This window comes from Telopea speciosissima, chromosome 6 (assembly GCF_018873765.1).
Source record: "Telopea speciosissima isolate NSW1024214 ecotype Mountain lineage chromosome 6, Tspe_v1, whole genome shotgun sequence".
Taxonomy (NCBI): Eukaryota; Viridiplantae; Streptophyta; class Magnoliopsida; order Proteales; family Proteaceae; genus Telopea; species Telopea speciosissima.
Genome location: NC_057921.1, coordinates 59,990,905 through 60,007,599, shown reverse-complemented (window position 1 = coordinate 60,007,599; position 16,695 = coordinate 59,990,905). Strand labels below are relative to the sequence as shown.

The 16,695-nt window shown below is 38.4% G+C and overlaps 2 protein-coding genes and 2 long non-coding RNA genes across 4 annotated transcripts; 1 reads left to right on the top strand and 3 right to left on the bottom strand.

The window, feature by feature from the left end:
* The first annotated feature begins 36 nt into the window (after positions 1–36).
* LOC122663823 lies at positions 37–178 on the top strand. Its single transcript, XR_006333229.1, has 2 exons — positions 37–78; positions 115–178. It is a non-coding gene; the product is annotated as an uncharacterized LOC122663823 (long non-coding RNA).
* Positions 179–1,405: 1,227 nt separating this feature from the next.
* On the bottom strand, positions 1,406–6,036 carry LOC122665209 (F-box protein At4g00755-like). Its single transcript, XM_043861297.1, has 7 exons — positions 5,856–6,036; positions 5,073–5,257; positions 4,167–4,580; positions 3,906–4,084; positions 2,978–3,096; positions 1,489–1,787; positions 1,406–1,423 (listed from the first exon to the last, which is right to left on the bottom strand). Exons 2-6 carry the CDS (start codon positions 5,197–5,199, stop codon positions 1,496–1,498), a joined length of 1,131 nt encoding a protein of 376 aa, XP_043717232.1. The 5' UTR covers positions 5,200–5,257; positions 5,856–6,036; the 3' UTR covers positions 1,406–1,423; positions 1,489–1,495.
* LOC122665210 lies at positions 2,592–2,970 on the bottom strand. The gene is made up of 2 exons (XR_006333454.1): positions 2,736–2,970; positions 2,592–2,667 (listed from the first exon to the last, which is right to left on the bottom strand). It is a non-coding gene; the product is annotated as an uncharacterized LOC122665210 (long non-coding RNA).
* A 4,915-nt stretch (positions 6,037–10,951) lies between the features above and the next one.
* LOC122666336 (F-box protein PP2-A13-like) lies at positions 10,952–14,196 on the bottom strand. The gene is made up of 3 exons (XM_043862539.1): positions 13,813–14,196; positions 13,594–13,712; positions 10,952–11,474 (listed from the first exon to the last, which is right to left on the bottom strand). Exons 1-3 carry the CDS (start codon positions 14,128–14,130, stop codon positions 11,054–11,056), a joined length of 858 nt encoding a protein of 285 aa, XP_043718474.1. The 5' UTR covers positions 14,131–14,196; the 3' UTR covers positions 10,952–11,053.
* Between the last annotated feature and the right edge of the window lie 2,499 nt (positions 14,197–16,695).

Sequence of the window (16,695 nt, the reverse complement as noted above, 5' to 3'; positions counted from 1 at the left end):
CTTTCATTGTGTGGACCAGTCATTGCTGGCTTATAGTTGCTAGGGTTGGCAGTTTTGCGGGTTTTCCATTTCTGGGAAGTATACAATTTTTTCTTTTTTGGTAGGACTGGCAAGTATAATTTAATCCTTTAAACTTTGAAACAGCTTCAATGATATATCAATACAACGTAGCATATAGGATCCAGTATATGTGGTCTTACTAGGTAAATCTTTAACTCTTCTTTCTCTTTTCTCTGGGTTTTCGTATGGTGCAATTATTGTAAGGAGATCTTGTGTTTGGTCGTAAGAGGTGGAGCCCAGCTGATGTAATCTCCGCAGCTCAGCGAGCGTTCAAGGAATTTCACAAGTTCAGCAACTCCTGCTGCTTCGAAGAATCCTCGAAGTTTAGATGCTTGTGAATGAATCCCTCTCTCCCATCCCTTCCTAAAGCTTAATTGTGATGCCTCTGTCCGCAAGAACAGATAGGAGAATAGGTTGGGCTTTACCGTCAGAAGTCATTTGGGCCACATTGTTCTTGCCATATCAGAAGTTGCACAGTTTGATCTTGCCTTGGATGCAGAGTTGGAGACACATTTGAAAGTTTCGGTATTCATTTTGGTTTGATGATTCAAATGAGATTCTTGGATAGCTTAAGGTCCTTGTGACGGCTCCTAGTTCAGGGTTTAAAAAATCAAATTATTTCAATGAGTCGGCCCATCTGGATTGGGATCAGCTTGCTGATCTCAATTCTTGCAAGCTGATACCAATTCCGGCCGATCCCAATTCATATTTTTAGACCATGTAGAATCATCCAAAATCATGGGTGGTTTTACTCAACTTGATTTTGGCATAGGGTGGGGTTCATCTAGGTCTAACATTGATGCATCTATCGATAGGAGAGGCTGGCCCTGCCTCCCACCATATAGCCCAGTGAAATCTGCATTGGAAATTTTGTCACACAAGTTCATCATTACAGACATCGATTTGCCTTTTACACAAGACTTCTCTTTTTTTTTTTAAAAAAAAATTGTTTAAAAAGACAGGTTGGTAAGTTGGTTGTTTGTGAGCCTGAACAAACTTGCCGAAGCCAAGACAAACCTGAATCCATGAGGGCCTGACCGGATCTGCAGGAAGCTGCTATGCTTCTATGATCCTATATTTTTTTAGGTTTTCTAGTAGCGAAATGGCAATTCTGATACCTTACTTTGTCCACTTTGTGTCATATCCAAAATTAGATTTTCAAGAAGACGCGAGAGGAAAAAAAACCAAAGGGCAACTAAACTATCCAGTTTGAAAGAAAATCTCTTCCCATTTGCTACAGAACCCACTGATATTACAAGGGGCATTCCACATCCATACGAGAGTAAGAAAAATAGTGTAACATAGCTTCTTCGTCAGACAAACAAAAACAAGGAATAAAAACTTCATATAATTATACAATCAGCGCTTCCACGGGAGGAATTCGAGAAGGATTTAAGTCCAGATCGACCAAGCAGAAGCTAACCTATAAAAAGGTCTACACAACCATCTCTTCGTCTGATTCATAATCACCATCGGCGGCAGCATTCCCCAGCAATGTATTGATAATCATTTGTTCCCAACCCCTCACACCTCTCTGCATTAACCTAAAAACACGCAAACGAGAGGACACACCTGTCTCATCCTCAGCTGATCTTGCAGGAGACATGCAACGCTCAGCCTGGGGGTTGTACTTCAGTACGCACTTTCCAGACTTTCCAGGGCGATCAAGGATTTCAACATCGAATGTTGGTAAGAGTGGGCGACCAACAACTTTAACATGGGACACACTAATACAAAGCAACACAAAAATATGAAGATATCATACATAATCTCATAGACCAGTTGAAACCATACATAATCTCATAGACCAGTAGAAACAAAACTCAACTAATTTAAAAGACAAAATGTAAACTCAACTAATTTAGGAGACAAAATGTTATCTGGTATACCCGAACTATGTACTTAGTTGTGCCACCTGAAAGGGCAATGTGGCAATTTCGGGTGTTGAATATATAAGAAATGGTATAGATTGGTTGTGTCAGATTTCAGACTCAAATTCAATTATATACCCTCTCATGCATACCATCCTATGTGATGGCGCACACCCTCTCTCTATAGTCCTGGATCTCCAAATGTTTTGATAGTGCACTTGGTCAAATTCCTTTTGAGCTGAAACTTGACATATTGAGCAGGGTCCTTGGGGTCCAACTGTTCACAAAATTTCAGCCCAATTTGACCTGCCAAATGGCAGTATTTGTATGCAGTCAGGAGATACCCTCTAGTACGTCCAGACCAGAAAAACCTATAATAATAACAAAATTTTAAGTAATGGCTATCAACAGTTATGGCCTACTGATGAAAATGGATCATGCACCTTAAATGATCAGATCACCTTGACGCTCAGACGTGGGGAGGTAAAATCACCTTGGTGCCGTACAACATGGGGATGTTGGGACTTTGCAAAGACCCCAGCATATTCTCTCAAGGTTATAATCAGGGCTTGCTCAAAATTCACCATACTTATGAGTTTAAAGAGGGGATTTAGAGCTGATTCTTGATAAAACGTCTCTGTAGTGGCAAATTCAACCTGGTACACAGCAACTAACATCGAGAGCCTATTTATTAGGTGAACCAAGGAAAGCTTGCTCTTGAAACCCCCACCCCTACCTCTCCCCCCACCTCCAAAATAATAAAAAAATAAAAAAAGAGAAAAAGGAAAGCTTACTGATTTGAACTAGTGCATCAGAATTTAAAGTATTGCTTTGCCATTTAGGGCATGACTCTGGGCATTATTTAGGCTTGGGGGAACTTATAGCCAAATAAAACAATGCTTCCATTTTCTTTTCTTTTCTTTCTTTTAACAAAGATAAGGTCTGGGTTGAGGAGATTCATCTCGTCAAGTATTAGAGCACATTCTAGTTGAAATTGCAGCAATGTAAAACACAGTAAGAAAAAGATGGCAGTCACAGTTACCTACCATATGTAGAATAAACCATCCATTTGTTGTCTCTGGACCCTACCCAATAGCTCAACCTGCAGAATTCCACCAATACAGAGAACAGGCTCTGGTAGCTTGAACTTCTGCAAACTATTATCCTGTATGGTTGAAGCATCATTCAACAGTTAAAAATTTTGAATGATTAAATTACTGGTGAATCAATTCCATGGGATGCAGGTGGAAGCTAAAAAAAAGATCTAGTGCAGAGGAGGTTAATATTAGTAAATAAAAGAAAAAGATACTATCATTTTCTCAAGTAAGGTGCAGTTTTATTTTGGAGAGAGAATAAAAAATGCCAGTCATACAAACTACAGGTAACTTTGCACAGTCAACCCAAGGGAGGACTGCAAATAAATCTGCCATCCTAAAACAAAATAAGTGCTTGTTATCTGTCAAAGTCCTTGAACACAGATAACCAAAAACCAAAGGAAAAAATCGAACCCATTCCACAACCTGGGAAATATCATAAGAAAATGCAGTGGCTTGCTTGTTTTTCCAAATGCAACACATCATAGCATCTGGAGATATGCATCAAAGAATTCCACTCTAATTTGTTCACTTTTCCACTCTGATCATGGAAATAATTGTTTTCAAAAGAAAGGGTGTTGGAAGGGGGGGGGTGTTCAACCTTATTTCCATTAGGAAAAAATAGACCAAACAAGTGCCTATTTAATTATCTGAAAGAGAGATGTGCCAATTTTTTTTTTCCACATGCTGAAGGGTTCCTGAGTTAATAAAAGGAAGTGGGTCTCAGAACTGAAAGAGTTTCACATTCCAGATTTTCCAATAGTTAATTAGTAATGTAAGTTGGAAGTTACAACTAATGTCTGAAAACTGAACCTCACTTGTAGAAAGTTTCTTTTGTGGGTTTGGGAGAGGAGGGACTACATTATTATTATCAACGCACCTGAGCCATTGGGAACTCTGGTGAAACATATGCTGACATGAAGTTGTCTTCAATGTATTTGTGACTTGCTGAAAACTCGTCCATGTGATCACTCCCAGCTTCTAGTGGTTCCTTGAGATAGCCTATACGAAATCGCACAGCCTTGGCCGAATATATAGGACAACCAACCTGAAAAAATGCTGATAAAACAAAAAATAATAATTCACTTTTGGAACAAGGTATAATATGCTAACAAAAACAGGATAACATCTCGAGAGCAACCTTTGAATGGCTGTATGCTGATTTCAGTTATAACACACAGCCTGGAGACCAATCTATAAGTCAAGATTTCAGGCACTGCAGGATTGTTTTCTCCTTTGCTTGACCAGTATGAAGGCCTCCTCACAACACGATCACTTGGTTCCAAGGTGTTGTCAATGCTCTCTTCAGGATAATTATCAGTACTAGATGCACTAATGGCTTCTAAAATGCAATCTTTTGTCCTAAAAGATTTGAAGCAGTGAGCTAAATGAGCATAAACTCGATGATCTTTCTTTAGACTTTCCCATTCTAAAGAGCTGTTTGATCCAACTTCTAAAGGCTCTGTCATGTTGTTTCCTTCAATAACATGTGCAACCCTGGAGATTTCTGAATACATTCTTAAGCACAGGTTCTTGCAGAAACCATTTGCAATCACTGCATGACAAAAAAATAAAAATAAAAAACCAATTTAAGGATCATGGGACAATTGAGTTTGTTTCATTCGCCATCAAGCTACCTAGGTTAAGATTAAAATCCTGTCATAACCCTTGAAACACATTAGTATTCAATACTTTGAAGAAAAAGAAAAAAACTGATTATATGCCACAAATTCTTGTTTTTCCAATAAAAAAGACAGCAACTGAAAACTGTTTTCCTTGAACGTAAACCAATTTTCCCCAATGCTCCAACAAAACTAATACTTACAAAACTGATGATTATATATTAGCAAAATTGCAAGTAGTTTTTCGGGCCCACAAGTAAGAGAATTCAAGGACTGCAATAATACACACCGTGTCATCCGATTCCCAACAACATTAATTTTACTCACATTGGTAAGAACCAAAGAAAACAGGGAATTACACAAGTAAGCAAGAAAATTGGAATGTAGCACAACCTATCGAATCCGCTAAAGTTGAAACTACTCACCGAATTCACGCCAAGCACGGGAGACACCACTAGCACGGACAAGATCAGCTGGGTCATCTAAATTCATGAGAATCTGGATGGACGCGTCTGGTCCAAGCCATGACAAGAAATCACCACAAATCTCCATTTCAAGGAAACAAATGAAAGTTTAAGCAAGAACCGGCAGACTCCTCACAACCTGAAACCTGATAGGTCAAAAGATTATAATAAGGAGCATGTTTAAAAAGCAGAGAACAGAAATTTTAACAACAGCCAATTCTAACAATATCAAAGAAGAAACCCACATAGAAACAACAGATATCAGAAGATTGGCGAGGTAACCCCACACTTCAATACACGACCTAATGCAACATTATTCACAATTTAACTCTAACAAAAGGTAATCCGATTAAAACATATTCATCTGTATCTCGAAATCTTTGGTAACTATGGGCAGTACATAAGCGAAAAATTTGTTCTCAACCAAGTAACTATTTTCCCCATTTAGGTTGAAGAAATAAACAACATTTATTTTCAAAATTTCACAATAATTGGATGGGGTATAAGTTTTTGTCATTTTCAAACAAAAAAATCAAAGCTGTCTTCTTCGGATCGAAATCAAGGAGTTCAATGCGGATTAAAAATACAGATATCACGATACAAAATATCTCATCACGAAAATAAAATATATAAAAAAAAAAAAAGAAAAGATTTTGGGGTTGAAATTCATGTAAAAAACGGGAAAGAAAATGGAGAAATAAGATGATGCTCGATGCGACGAAAAGAAGTAAAAAAGTGTATTACCTTTCTGTGGGGGACAAGGAGTAGATCCGAAATCTGTAGCACGGTAGCATCAGAAGACGGAAAAAGAGGGAGAGAAACTACAAGGCAAAAAGCCGGTGATAAGCAAGAGAAACTACAGAAGAAGAAGAAGAAATACTCATATATTCAGATTATAAAAAGACATTGTAGCCCATAAAGAGATCGAGAGAGAGAGAGAGAGAGAGAGAGAGAGAGAGAGGAGAGAAGGAGAGAAATAGGGAATGGCTCAGTTCTGCTGGTTAAAATGCAGAGAGAGAGGGAGAGGGAGAGGGAGAGAGAGAGAGAGGTGGATGTTTGTAGGTAGCTAAGGCAGCAGAAAGGCTAACACCGACATCGGCGCCTCGGCCGCTCCCTTCTCCCCAGCTTTCCTACAAAGGAAGGAAGGCCGTAGAGTAATCTCGTTTTCCTTCTTATCCATCGAATTAAAGACAACTACTAGGATGGACAGCCGCGCACGTAGTTGATTCTGCGCATACTTCACAACCGTTCATTTTCAAGTTGGGATTTCTTCTTCGCAATGGACCCCACCACCTTCTCTTCCATTCTCCAATAGCCAAGAGATTAGAAACGACAAACAATGGCATGGCATGGCGTGGCGGCTCCGCGGGAGTAGCTTGTTACGGATCCCTATCCTTATTCGTCTCATGGACCAAGTTTTTCTTCTTTGCGTATCAAAGTAAGAAATCTTTCTTTATTAGGTCGTCGTGACCCGTCACCCGTCACCCGTCACCCGTCACCCGTCACCTTATGATTGGAGTTTGGGTTTCTGGTGTTCGTGCTCACAAATATGAGTGTACACAATAATATCCTTTCTATGCTTTTATATTTTCAAGAATACCTTTTCTAAGCATTTTAAATTAAATGGTAATAAGTGAGACATGTGTCCGTTCTTAAACCTATCTCGGGTTCAATCAGGACATCAGATGGTTTGGTGAAGGGGGCTCTTTCCTTTATTACCATGGGTGACAGGTGAGGAGATTCTTCCTTTGTTACTATGCGCGAAACTCCAAACGAAATTCATTTAAAAAATTATAATTTTATACAAAGCTACTTGGTCGCATGCGGTGTGTAACCACTATGTCAAATACAATGCCGTGCATAACAACCACCTTGTCGTCATAGAAAAGTGAAATTTATTTAGGGCGATAAGATCATTACACAGCCATGTGTCTAGGTGCAGAACCGCGCACCACGCAACCAGGTAGTGTTCTCTTTCCCTTTATCAAATGGAGGAAAAATTGGCAATGTTTGAATGATAATTCTATAAATACTGACGTGACACTTTAAGTCCACCCCAACCTGCTTGTTTGGTTATTCTCCTATGATGAACTTACAAAAGTTGAGGAAATATCAATGAATATTTTGTTTACTGTGACACTTCAAAATTTCACATTTATCCAATTAGGTGAGACTTTGATTATTATTAATGGGAAAAGTAACGTTACCTCAGCATTTCCATCCCAACAAAACCCCACCAATATATGAGTCTCATTTTCTTAACAATCCCACCCCACCTTCCCTTCTAAACAAATTGAGATTATTATTTCCTTTTTTTCCAAATATATATATAAAATAATAGAATTTTACCTTTGATTAAAAGAAAAAATATAATAGATTAATGAGCAAAAATAGATTATAAATTAAGGACAGGAGATCGCTACTTGGTCGCATAATCCTTACACCAGCATCTGGGTCAATGGGGAAGCACACCTAGGTATCTACCTAGGGGGTTAGGTTGGTTCTAAATCCAAACCCCAACCTGGGTCACTTATCCCAACCCAGCCCAGGCAAGCCCAACCCAATTTTGAAGTTGGGAAATTTATTCCTAACGTAGCCAGCCTGGCTGATGTTTATTGGCTCACTTCACAAGTTGTGACTTGTATCTTTCGTGCGTGAATCATGTCCTTGTACAAGTACAGTCCAAAGTTCTCTAGGGCCACTCACATGATTCCATGGACATGATTCGATCTCATATCTTTCCCTTTTTGTTTAAAACTAAAAAACAGATAACCAAGCGAAGCTTTAAGTATAAGCCAAAATTTTTTAAAGAATTTCTCTTTGCTCAACGACAAGGTTTTAATTCACAGTATCTGTATTGGGGTATCGCTCGCTGCCGATACTGAATATAATACCGATATGTATTGGATTGTATTGGTTGAATTGGTTGAAAATAAAAAACAAAAAAGTCTTTTTGACTGATACCACTGATATGTATAAGTATTGTATCATTATCGGCTATGGGAGAATAGCCGATACTGTTATATATTTGTATCGGCTGTGGCCGATATTAATATGTTCGGTCAAAACGATACCAGTAGTCCCCTAAATCCATGCTCAAGGATAGGTATTTCTAGGATATTCTATTGAGAGCTAAAAATAGTGAGGCCCAAATCTATTGGCGGAGACGATTTTTGGTTGGTTTTGTACATTTTCAGCAAACTCTGAATACTAATTAAAGGTAGATTAGATGGCTCACCGGCCTATTTCTGCTACTTTGATATGTCATGATATGTCAAAGAACTAAAAAATGGGAAAAAGAATTCTGTGGGTGAGCCTTATCCATTGATACTTAATTAATACAAATCGGTCAATAAGGGCCATACCCAGTGCACAAGCTCCCGCATTTCCTAAAAGAGGTAGATGGTAGGTAGCCTTACCCCTTTCGCGGAAAGGCTGATTGACAGTAGCGAGAAATTGCCATCGCACCCAGTGATGACCCTCTCAATACAGATAAATCAATATGGCACATATATGATTTTTTGAATGAAAAAATAATGTTTTGAAACGGATTGGACCGATATGTATTGATATCAATATTTGATATTTGTATTGACGATGACAGATACCATCACTGATATCGTGAACTAAATCCATGATGGTGAGGATGTTCTTAAGTACAGAAAATGGAAAATGTTAGTTCAGTTTTTTAATCATTAGACTGAAGACCAATCCTTCCCATAGGTTGTTCTAGGGGGTTGGAGACTTCCATTTCAAGGGCAAAAATCTCAAGGACAGATTTTTCAAGGATATCTAGTCATAGGTAGTTCTTGTAGGTGGTTGTGTGGTTTGGAGAAATCCATTTCACAAGCAAGGAAGCCTAAGGCCCCATTTGTTTAGAGGGGAATATATTGGTGGGATGAAAAACAGAAATGGAAAATGGGGAGGAAATGTTAGTTTTTTCTATTCCTATGAAAAGTGCAAATGTTTGGTCGGCTCTATGAAGAGAGGGAGAGAGAGAGAGTAGTGTAAACCACATGAAAGTGTATTTTTCCATTCCATGAATAGTGTAAAAGTTGGATTTGGGTCCTCTATAGCGCGATATGGTGTGTAGCGTATCATTCAACGGCCAACAGTGCTCGGGCACGCAGCCCAACACACAGGTAGGGTCTTCGGCTGCGTGCACAAATACTGTGTACTGTTGGATGTACGCTACATACCATGTCGCTCTACAGAGGAGCCCAACTTAAAAGTCTCACCAATTGTGCGAGACTTTGGAAGGGATTGGAATGGAGGACTCCTCAACAGACAAGAAAAATATATTATCTTGGAACATTTAAAAAAACAAAATTGATGAACCTGAGTCTTTGAACCAGTCTAATTAAAAAATTCACCACTTGTGTTGGGAGACATATTTGTGATTCTAACATGCATTTTCATTTGTTGAGTGCTAAAACTCCAATCCAAAACCTTTTAAAGCATTAAGTGGAGATATCTCTTCAAACATATAAAGGGAACCATAGATCTTAACAAACTGATATAAGACTAACTCTAAAACTCTCAATATCTTAATACTCGGCATATGTAGTTTTGACATACCTTAATTTAATTCATGGACATACAATTTAAGAAGGATAACAAAGAGACCTAAACTCTGAAACCATATTTGAAGGTTCAACGAAAAATCTCAAGATATTAAGTGAAGATAGCTCCAGAAGTATATGAAACCATAAAAAATGTGAATGACGTAGAAATACAACTCTACTCTCAACATCTCAACCATATCAGCTAAGATGAAATGATTACTCTTCCAGTTTCTCTCTAATAATGCTGAATTTAATATCTAGTTAAACTCTAACTTCATGACTTTAAATTCAGCATGAGAAAGAGACACGAGTTTGCTTGACAAGATTTCAGGTTAAGAAAGGAAGTGAAAGGCACGAAATCCCAATCCATAAACTTTACCAATGCTTCACGCTGAAGCATTCCTAACTCGAAAGTGTAATAAACCTTTTTTTTTTTATAGTAAACATTGTTGTTTAATAAACTTTCATGATTAGAAAATTGTCACTTAATAGTATGGTGGTGACTTTTGGAAATATGTTGAAGGATGTAATAAATTTAAATTAAAAAAATAAACAAAATCTTCTAGATTTCTTTTCATTTTCTTCTCTTTCCCCTCCTAATGCAAGTAATTAACATCTAAGTTTAAAGCCTGGACAAAAGGGAGCTATCAAATAAACAAAGTTGAGCCCGAAGCCATTCTCCAACCCTGTTCTTGCCGTCAGATATTAGCACATACTTTGCGAGGCCAGAACATTCTAGAAAGCAGAACAAAACAAAACATCTTACCTTCACAGACGACAAAAGGATATAAATGAATAATTAAGACAAAGAAAGAAGTCAAAAGGAAAGAGGCCAGAAAACTTGGCTTTACTATGGAAGCGTCAATTAATCCGCATCATTCAATGGACACTCATAAGCCTTGAGCCTATGGAGTTTGGACAGCGACAGAGAACAACACTCGCAACCAGCCATCCATCCATCAATGAACAAATTAAAACAAACAAAAAAAAGTATGATACATATATACACATTGCATGCATGCCTCTCATCATGCTTTGCAATGCCGACTCTCAATTCTCATCCCTGCAGCTCTCGGATCCAGATCTTCTACGGCCCAGCTGCTCGAGCAGCCATAGCAGCGCAGACCATGTGAAACATGCATTGACCACCTTACCCCTGTTCAAACGCCTTGCCCAAACAGAGATAAGACGATCATTGCACGCCTCATTGTGCCTGCGTTGCTATAGCCGTTCGGGCAGCTGGGCCGTAGAGGATTTGTTTCCCCAGCCCTCTGGCTTAGTTCGATATACCTAAACAGATCAAGCCGTACCTGATTCTCTACTACTTTTGGGTCTCTCTATCCCCCACCCTACTCTATCTGTAAAGGTTAAATGCACTCAAAAACGCTTTAACCTCTCTCTAAACCCACTTGGGCATATCAAAACTGAATCTACACAGAGTCCCCCTTTCGTGTGTGTACAATCGATCTGTGTCATTGAAAACTTTATCTTTGTGGACACGTTGGGGTTCTCCACCACAAAATCTCCAGCGTAGTAGTGACTCCACTTCCCTGGTTCACTCAAGTAGTACTGTGATTGTGCATGCTGCCCATCTTCTGTTGATAGCTGGAAGCGCACAGGCTTTTTGTCCCAACCATGGACGTGCTCTGGGTTGCAGATTCTCCGTCCGAGTCTCTTGGACGCTCTTCCCAGCTGAAGCCTGAAGAAAAGGCAATAGGTTCCCACTGGAAAGTTGAACTCAACTTCCCCTTCTACCTCAAACCACCAAATTTGATGAAGATAAGCTACTGTCCGAAATCTACAACCAAAGAAATAGAGTACCCAGATCAGTTCTATTCTTCCATCCATCAAACCATGATTCCAGCTATATTAGATGAAGAATCCAAATACCAAGCAATTATGCTAAAAAATGAGACCCAACTTAATAAAAAAGATAACTAGAATTCTCTTGTTCCACATATGTAATGGTTCCATTAATTAGTATCTGATTCAAGATTCCCAGGTATAACTTGCAGTTGTACAATTTGAAAGCCATCAAAATGTTCTCTTTGAGCAATCAAAACTCCTTCCAATCTATTCATCCAAAAAAAAAAAACTCCTTCCAATCCAGCCAGATCATCTTTTTTCATGTTCATCTTCCAATGGAATATAATCCCATTGACTGACATGTACCAACCCAAAAAAATTACCTAATGAATAAAATAAACAATTCTTCCATAATGAACAAAGTAAACAGTTTCAGTGATGATTCTGTTAAAGTTTGAATACCATCAGAATTATTTCATAGACTTGGGGACACTCCATGGGAGAAGCTGACAAGAACTTGGAAACATCAATCGTAAGATAAAGAAACCATTGGCAAAATATTTTATTGGGGTTTTGGGTATTAATGAAATAAAAGAATTGTTACTTATTTTAACTTGGTAAGTTAAAAATTGAATTCTTCTCTATACAGCAAATCCATTGATGAACCACCAACTACTTCAGACGTCCTGCAATCAAACTAGCCATATTTTATCTTTGAGCATATTCCGAAAAGAAGAAATTGTCAAGTGGTTCAAAAAACATAAAAAAATAATTGTTTTAGGAAACTTAAAGTGTTGAATTCTTTATTAGATATGAAAAATAAGCTAACGGGGTGAGGTTGGTATCTTGAACACAGAACTATTGGAATTGGTGGACTTTTCTTCATATAATATTGAATCAAGGGTGGTTAAACAATGGCTGTGTTAGAAGTTCATAACATCTTATTGTATTTAAGATTAATATATGCTTCAACCCTTAAACTTAGTCAACTCAAACTCTATATGATAAACAAATGGATGGTGGCCTGCCGCTTCTATCACATTAACTTCCTTCAGCAAGACAACCCTTATGAAACATGGATTTTATAACAAATCCGACGCAAACCCAATAAAAAAACCCATCAACTATGAGCACTCTATTTCATTTGAAACCTGAGATCATAACATGGTTAATCTCAACCCATTCCATGCGTGAGAAAGGCAAATCACCCCATTTCACGCACATTTACAAGTCAATAAATTTTCATTAATGGCTAAATTGGCCAATTAACTTTGCACCAAGCACATCGACTGACTCCTCATACAGTAATAGTTATATGCCAAACAAATCACCATTAGAAATTGCAGTATCCCCAAAAAGATCAGACAACTTTTTATATATCACAGGAAATTTTCTTTTCTTCCCCAAAAGCAGAAAAATATTTTTCTTAAAATAAAACTAAATACTCTGCTTTAAGCTGAATTGTCTACTACTTTCAAAGGCTTAGAATAAACTAAATATTATGAGCATTCTATTTCATTTGAAACCTGATATCATAACATGGTTTATCTCAACTCATTCCTTAATAGAAAATCACTCCATTTCATGCACATTTACAAGAATAATTTTTCATTAATGGATAAATTGGCTAATTAACAGACCACCAAGTACAGAGACTGACTCCTCATACGATAGTAGTTATATGTCAAACAAAATACCACTATAAATTGCAGAATCCCCAAAAATTATATCACGGGAAATTCGATTTTCTTCCCCAAAAGCAGCATAATATTTTTTTTTTCCTGAAAGAAAAGGGAAAGATATAAAATTTGTGCACTAGTTTTAAAGGCTTAAAATAAACTAATTACTCTGCTTTGGACTGATAATTGATTAGTTTCCACGAAACTTTATTTTGCATGGAATTCAACAATAAAGATACGAAGTCTAGAACTGCAAGACTTCATAGACATTTGAGAAGTTCAGAACAGGAAATTCACTGGATGCCTGATGTCTCTGAAGAAAGAGGACATTAAATTAAAAGATTGTCATTTTGGTAAACCACCAAAGCATGCCCAAATCGAAAAAAAATAAGAGATTAGTTTTGTGGAGGGGAGAATGAGCTTATATGGTACCTAGATTCCTCGGTCGGAATGTGATTCCAGTATCTCCGATCATCTATCCCGGTTATTCTCAGCGCCCTGGAAGAAATCAACAAGAAAATCCCGCCCGTACTCTTTTCCAGCCAAGCCTCCTACACAAAACCCAGAATTACCGAACTATCAGGAAAACTTAAGATAGAAACAAAAGAAAACGAAGGCATTCAGAGGCGAACGAGGATAACCTAACCATACCTTGGTACCACCATCAAAAGGATTCGGATGAGAGAGTCTGGCATAAATATCTTTCTTACTCAAATTAACCGGAACCTCATCAAACAATTTTTCGATTAGGTACCGATAATTAAAAGGCAGTTTTGATTCCCAAACGAAATCAGCAGACGAAGCACCGGAAAAGGCTCGATTCAAGCGTGCCAATTTACAAATATCAGGTGGATCTAAATACATAAGAATTGGAGCGACGCAACTTTCTGGTAAGTCTCCGAGACCAGGCTTCGGAGGAGAAGAACCTCCATCATTCTCTGCTGCAAAACCAGAGAAACCAGCCCCCATGCATGAACAGAAGAAGTAGAACCAAGAAATTTCTTAAGCTACAACCCAAGGCCAAGCCCAATTCACAATCTTGTTCCAAGTCCTTACATTGAAATGGTGAAAGAGACTGAAGGAGAGGTGGAAGGCGGGGTTGGAACTTGAAGGTGGGGTTGGTGTCTCCATTCACTTCTATATCTTCTCTGTTTGGTTTTTTCTTCTTAAGCTTCAGAGAATGAGAAAGTGAGAGAGAGAGAGGGTGGTGGGCCTTGCTAGTTGGACTGAAAAGACGTGTAGAGCGTGTGAATCGTCTTCGTTTTGTGAGGTGAAAGAACGTCTCAGAAACCGTAAGATTAGAATAAATAACAAGTAGGACCCATCATACCAGGTTTTTCCACTAATACAGTTGTCGTGGAGTGGAGTGGTGGTCTCCACATGAGGCAGTCGCTTTCCTCGTAAAATGTCATAAGGATAAGTTTTTAACATTTTATTAAGGTGATCCGTAAAGTAATGATAAAGAAGCAGTTGGGTTAGTTGAATGACTATTATGCCCTTTTCTCATTATTCCCAGTCACGTGGTCCAAACTATGAATTCCTGACACGTCATTATTGGGAATGTTCCAGATATGTTTAGCTGGTAATTATGGAGAGAAAGGTGAATCGTCCGATTATTTGGGATTTTATGATTTTACGACATCTGAGGTTCCCGTGATCAGAGATGGAAGTGTCTCAGTGTAGTAGTCAATCATTTATTCAGTCTTTGACGTTTAACTAGTTACGCTCCACGTGTGATTCCTTTGGTGACTCTTCTTTTGTGCTGCATGCCTTGTGTCGTTCCTCCTGTATACAAGTCGTGCGTTGGGCGATTGGATAGCCACTATCTTGGATCAGGATCGTCTCCAGGGAGCCCAGCGTCTAGGGTGTTGTCTGGGGCATCTAGTGGTTGAGTTATGTCGCACATATCTTAGTGCATGCTTAGGGATGTGTACAGCACAATCTAACAACTAGCAGCACCTTGGGCGTACTGGAGTCGAGCTAAATTCCACTATCCTACAGTTTTTCATATTTCTAATAACCCAACTCGTACTTCTAATTGTTGAGTGCGGGCCTGAGACTTCGACACGTGAAAAATACGACATTCAAAGGTACCATTCTGGAGAAAACGAAAAGAAAAAACAATGTCTTAAACACGCACTGCAATTCACCACTCAAATGTCCGTATTACGGAACACCAAATTTGCCAAGTAACAAAATTATTGTAATCTTACTTTTTTTTTTATAGGCAGAAGTTTTGATACACGGTCATGTACACGGCCTGTATGAAGTACCATCAGAAATGCCCATCTGAAATCACCATAAAGCCCCCTCCCACCACCTATTGAATGCATTGATGCATGGAATCTACCATGTACCGATACCTTCTCCTTTTTTATAATATAAATTTTTAATAAGGATAATTTTGTCATTTTATAAATATACTTGAAAAATATGAAACAATAACAACTTTTGATAATGATACAAGGAATCAAAGATAAGTTCACTTTTTAAACTTTTTTTTTCACCCTTATCTTAAGGATTCGGCTCCTCTCCAGTGCGGGACGGTGTCTAACGCACATCCAATGGTGGCAAAGCCACGATGCACGTTGAGATGTGTGCTGGCATGCACGTCGTGGCTCTACAGCCAATGGATATACGTTGGCTACGCTAGAGAGGAGCCCGAGAAGGACAAAACTTGAAATCCATCTGACTTGCTAAATGTCATTTATAGAAGCTGATACAAAGGTTAAGCTGATACAAAGGATTAGAACATGACTGGATTAAACATAAGTTATCTCAAGATGGGCTGGTTAGAACAATCTAATCCTGATTTACCATATAAGACATTAGTGATATCTCATTCAAGATCCAACGGATTCTTCGATTCTATGACAGATAGATCCTCATTTTTAAACCTTTATTGGATGGTCCTGTTACTCATGGCTGATTATTCTTATTCTCCTGGAAAAAATATCACCGACCACTTGAAGGACTTTATGAGAGAGGTTCGTTGGCTGAATTTAGTATATTCATCACTCTTTAATATTCTAATTAAATCTTTGATTTATTAATTTATTTTTTGCTAAACAATCTTTGTTTTATTTAAACCTTATTGGAATTCAACATGTTTTAATCACTACTTAGTAGTTAGCACTCTACTTAAATCCTTCCCCTCTAAGCCAAATTGATTTGAGAACAAGAACAAATAAAGTGGAAGAAACAAAGGCCCAAGCTGGTTACTTTAGGATTCTTTTTTTTTTTCTTAGTTGAGGTATCCATGGATTTTTCTTATTGTGAGAGGGGGCTCAAATTTGGACTCGGCTCCTGTTCAGCACCCTGCTCGGGCTGCATGTGCAGCGCCGGATACAGTGAGGCCATGAAAAGATCGCCTCACTCCTACCCAAACGCTTTGCCCGAGCAGGGGTGAAGCGGTCTTTTTACGCCTCACCAAGTTTGGCACTGCACATGCAGCCCGGGCAGGGTACTGGACAGAATCCTTTCCCTTTGGCATTATACTATTCTTTTAAAATCTTATTCCATATGAGTTATGGA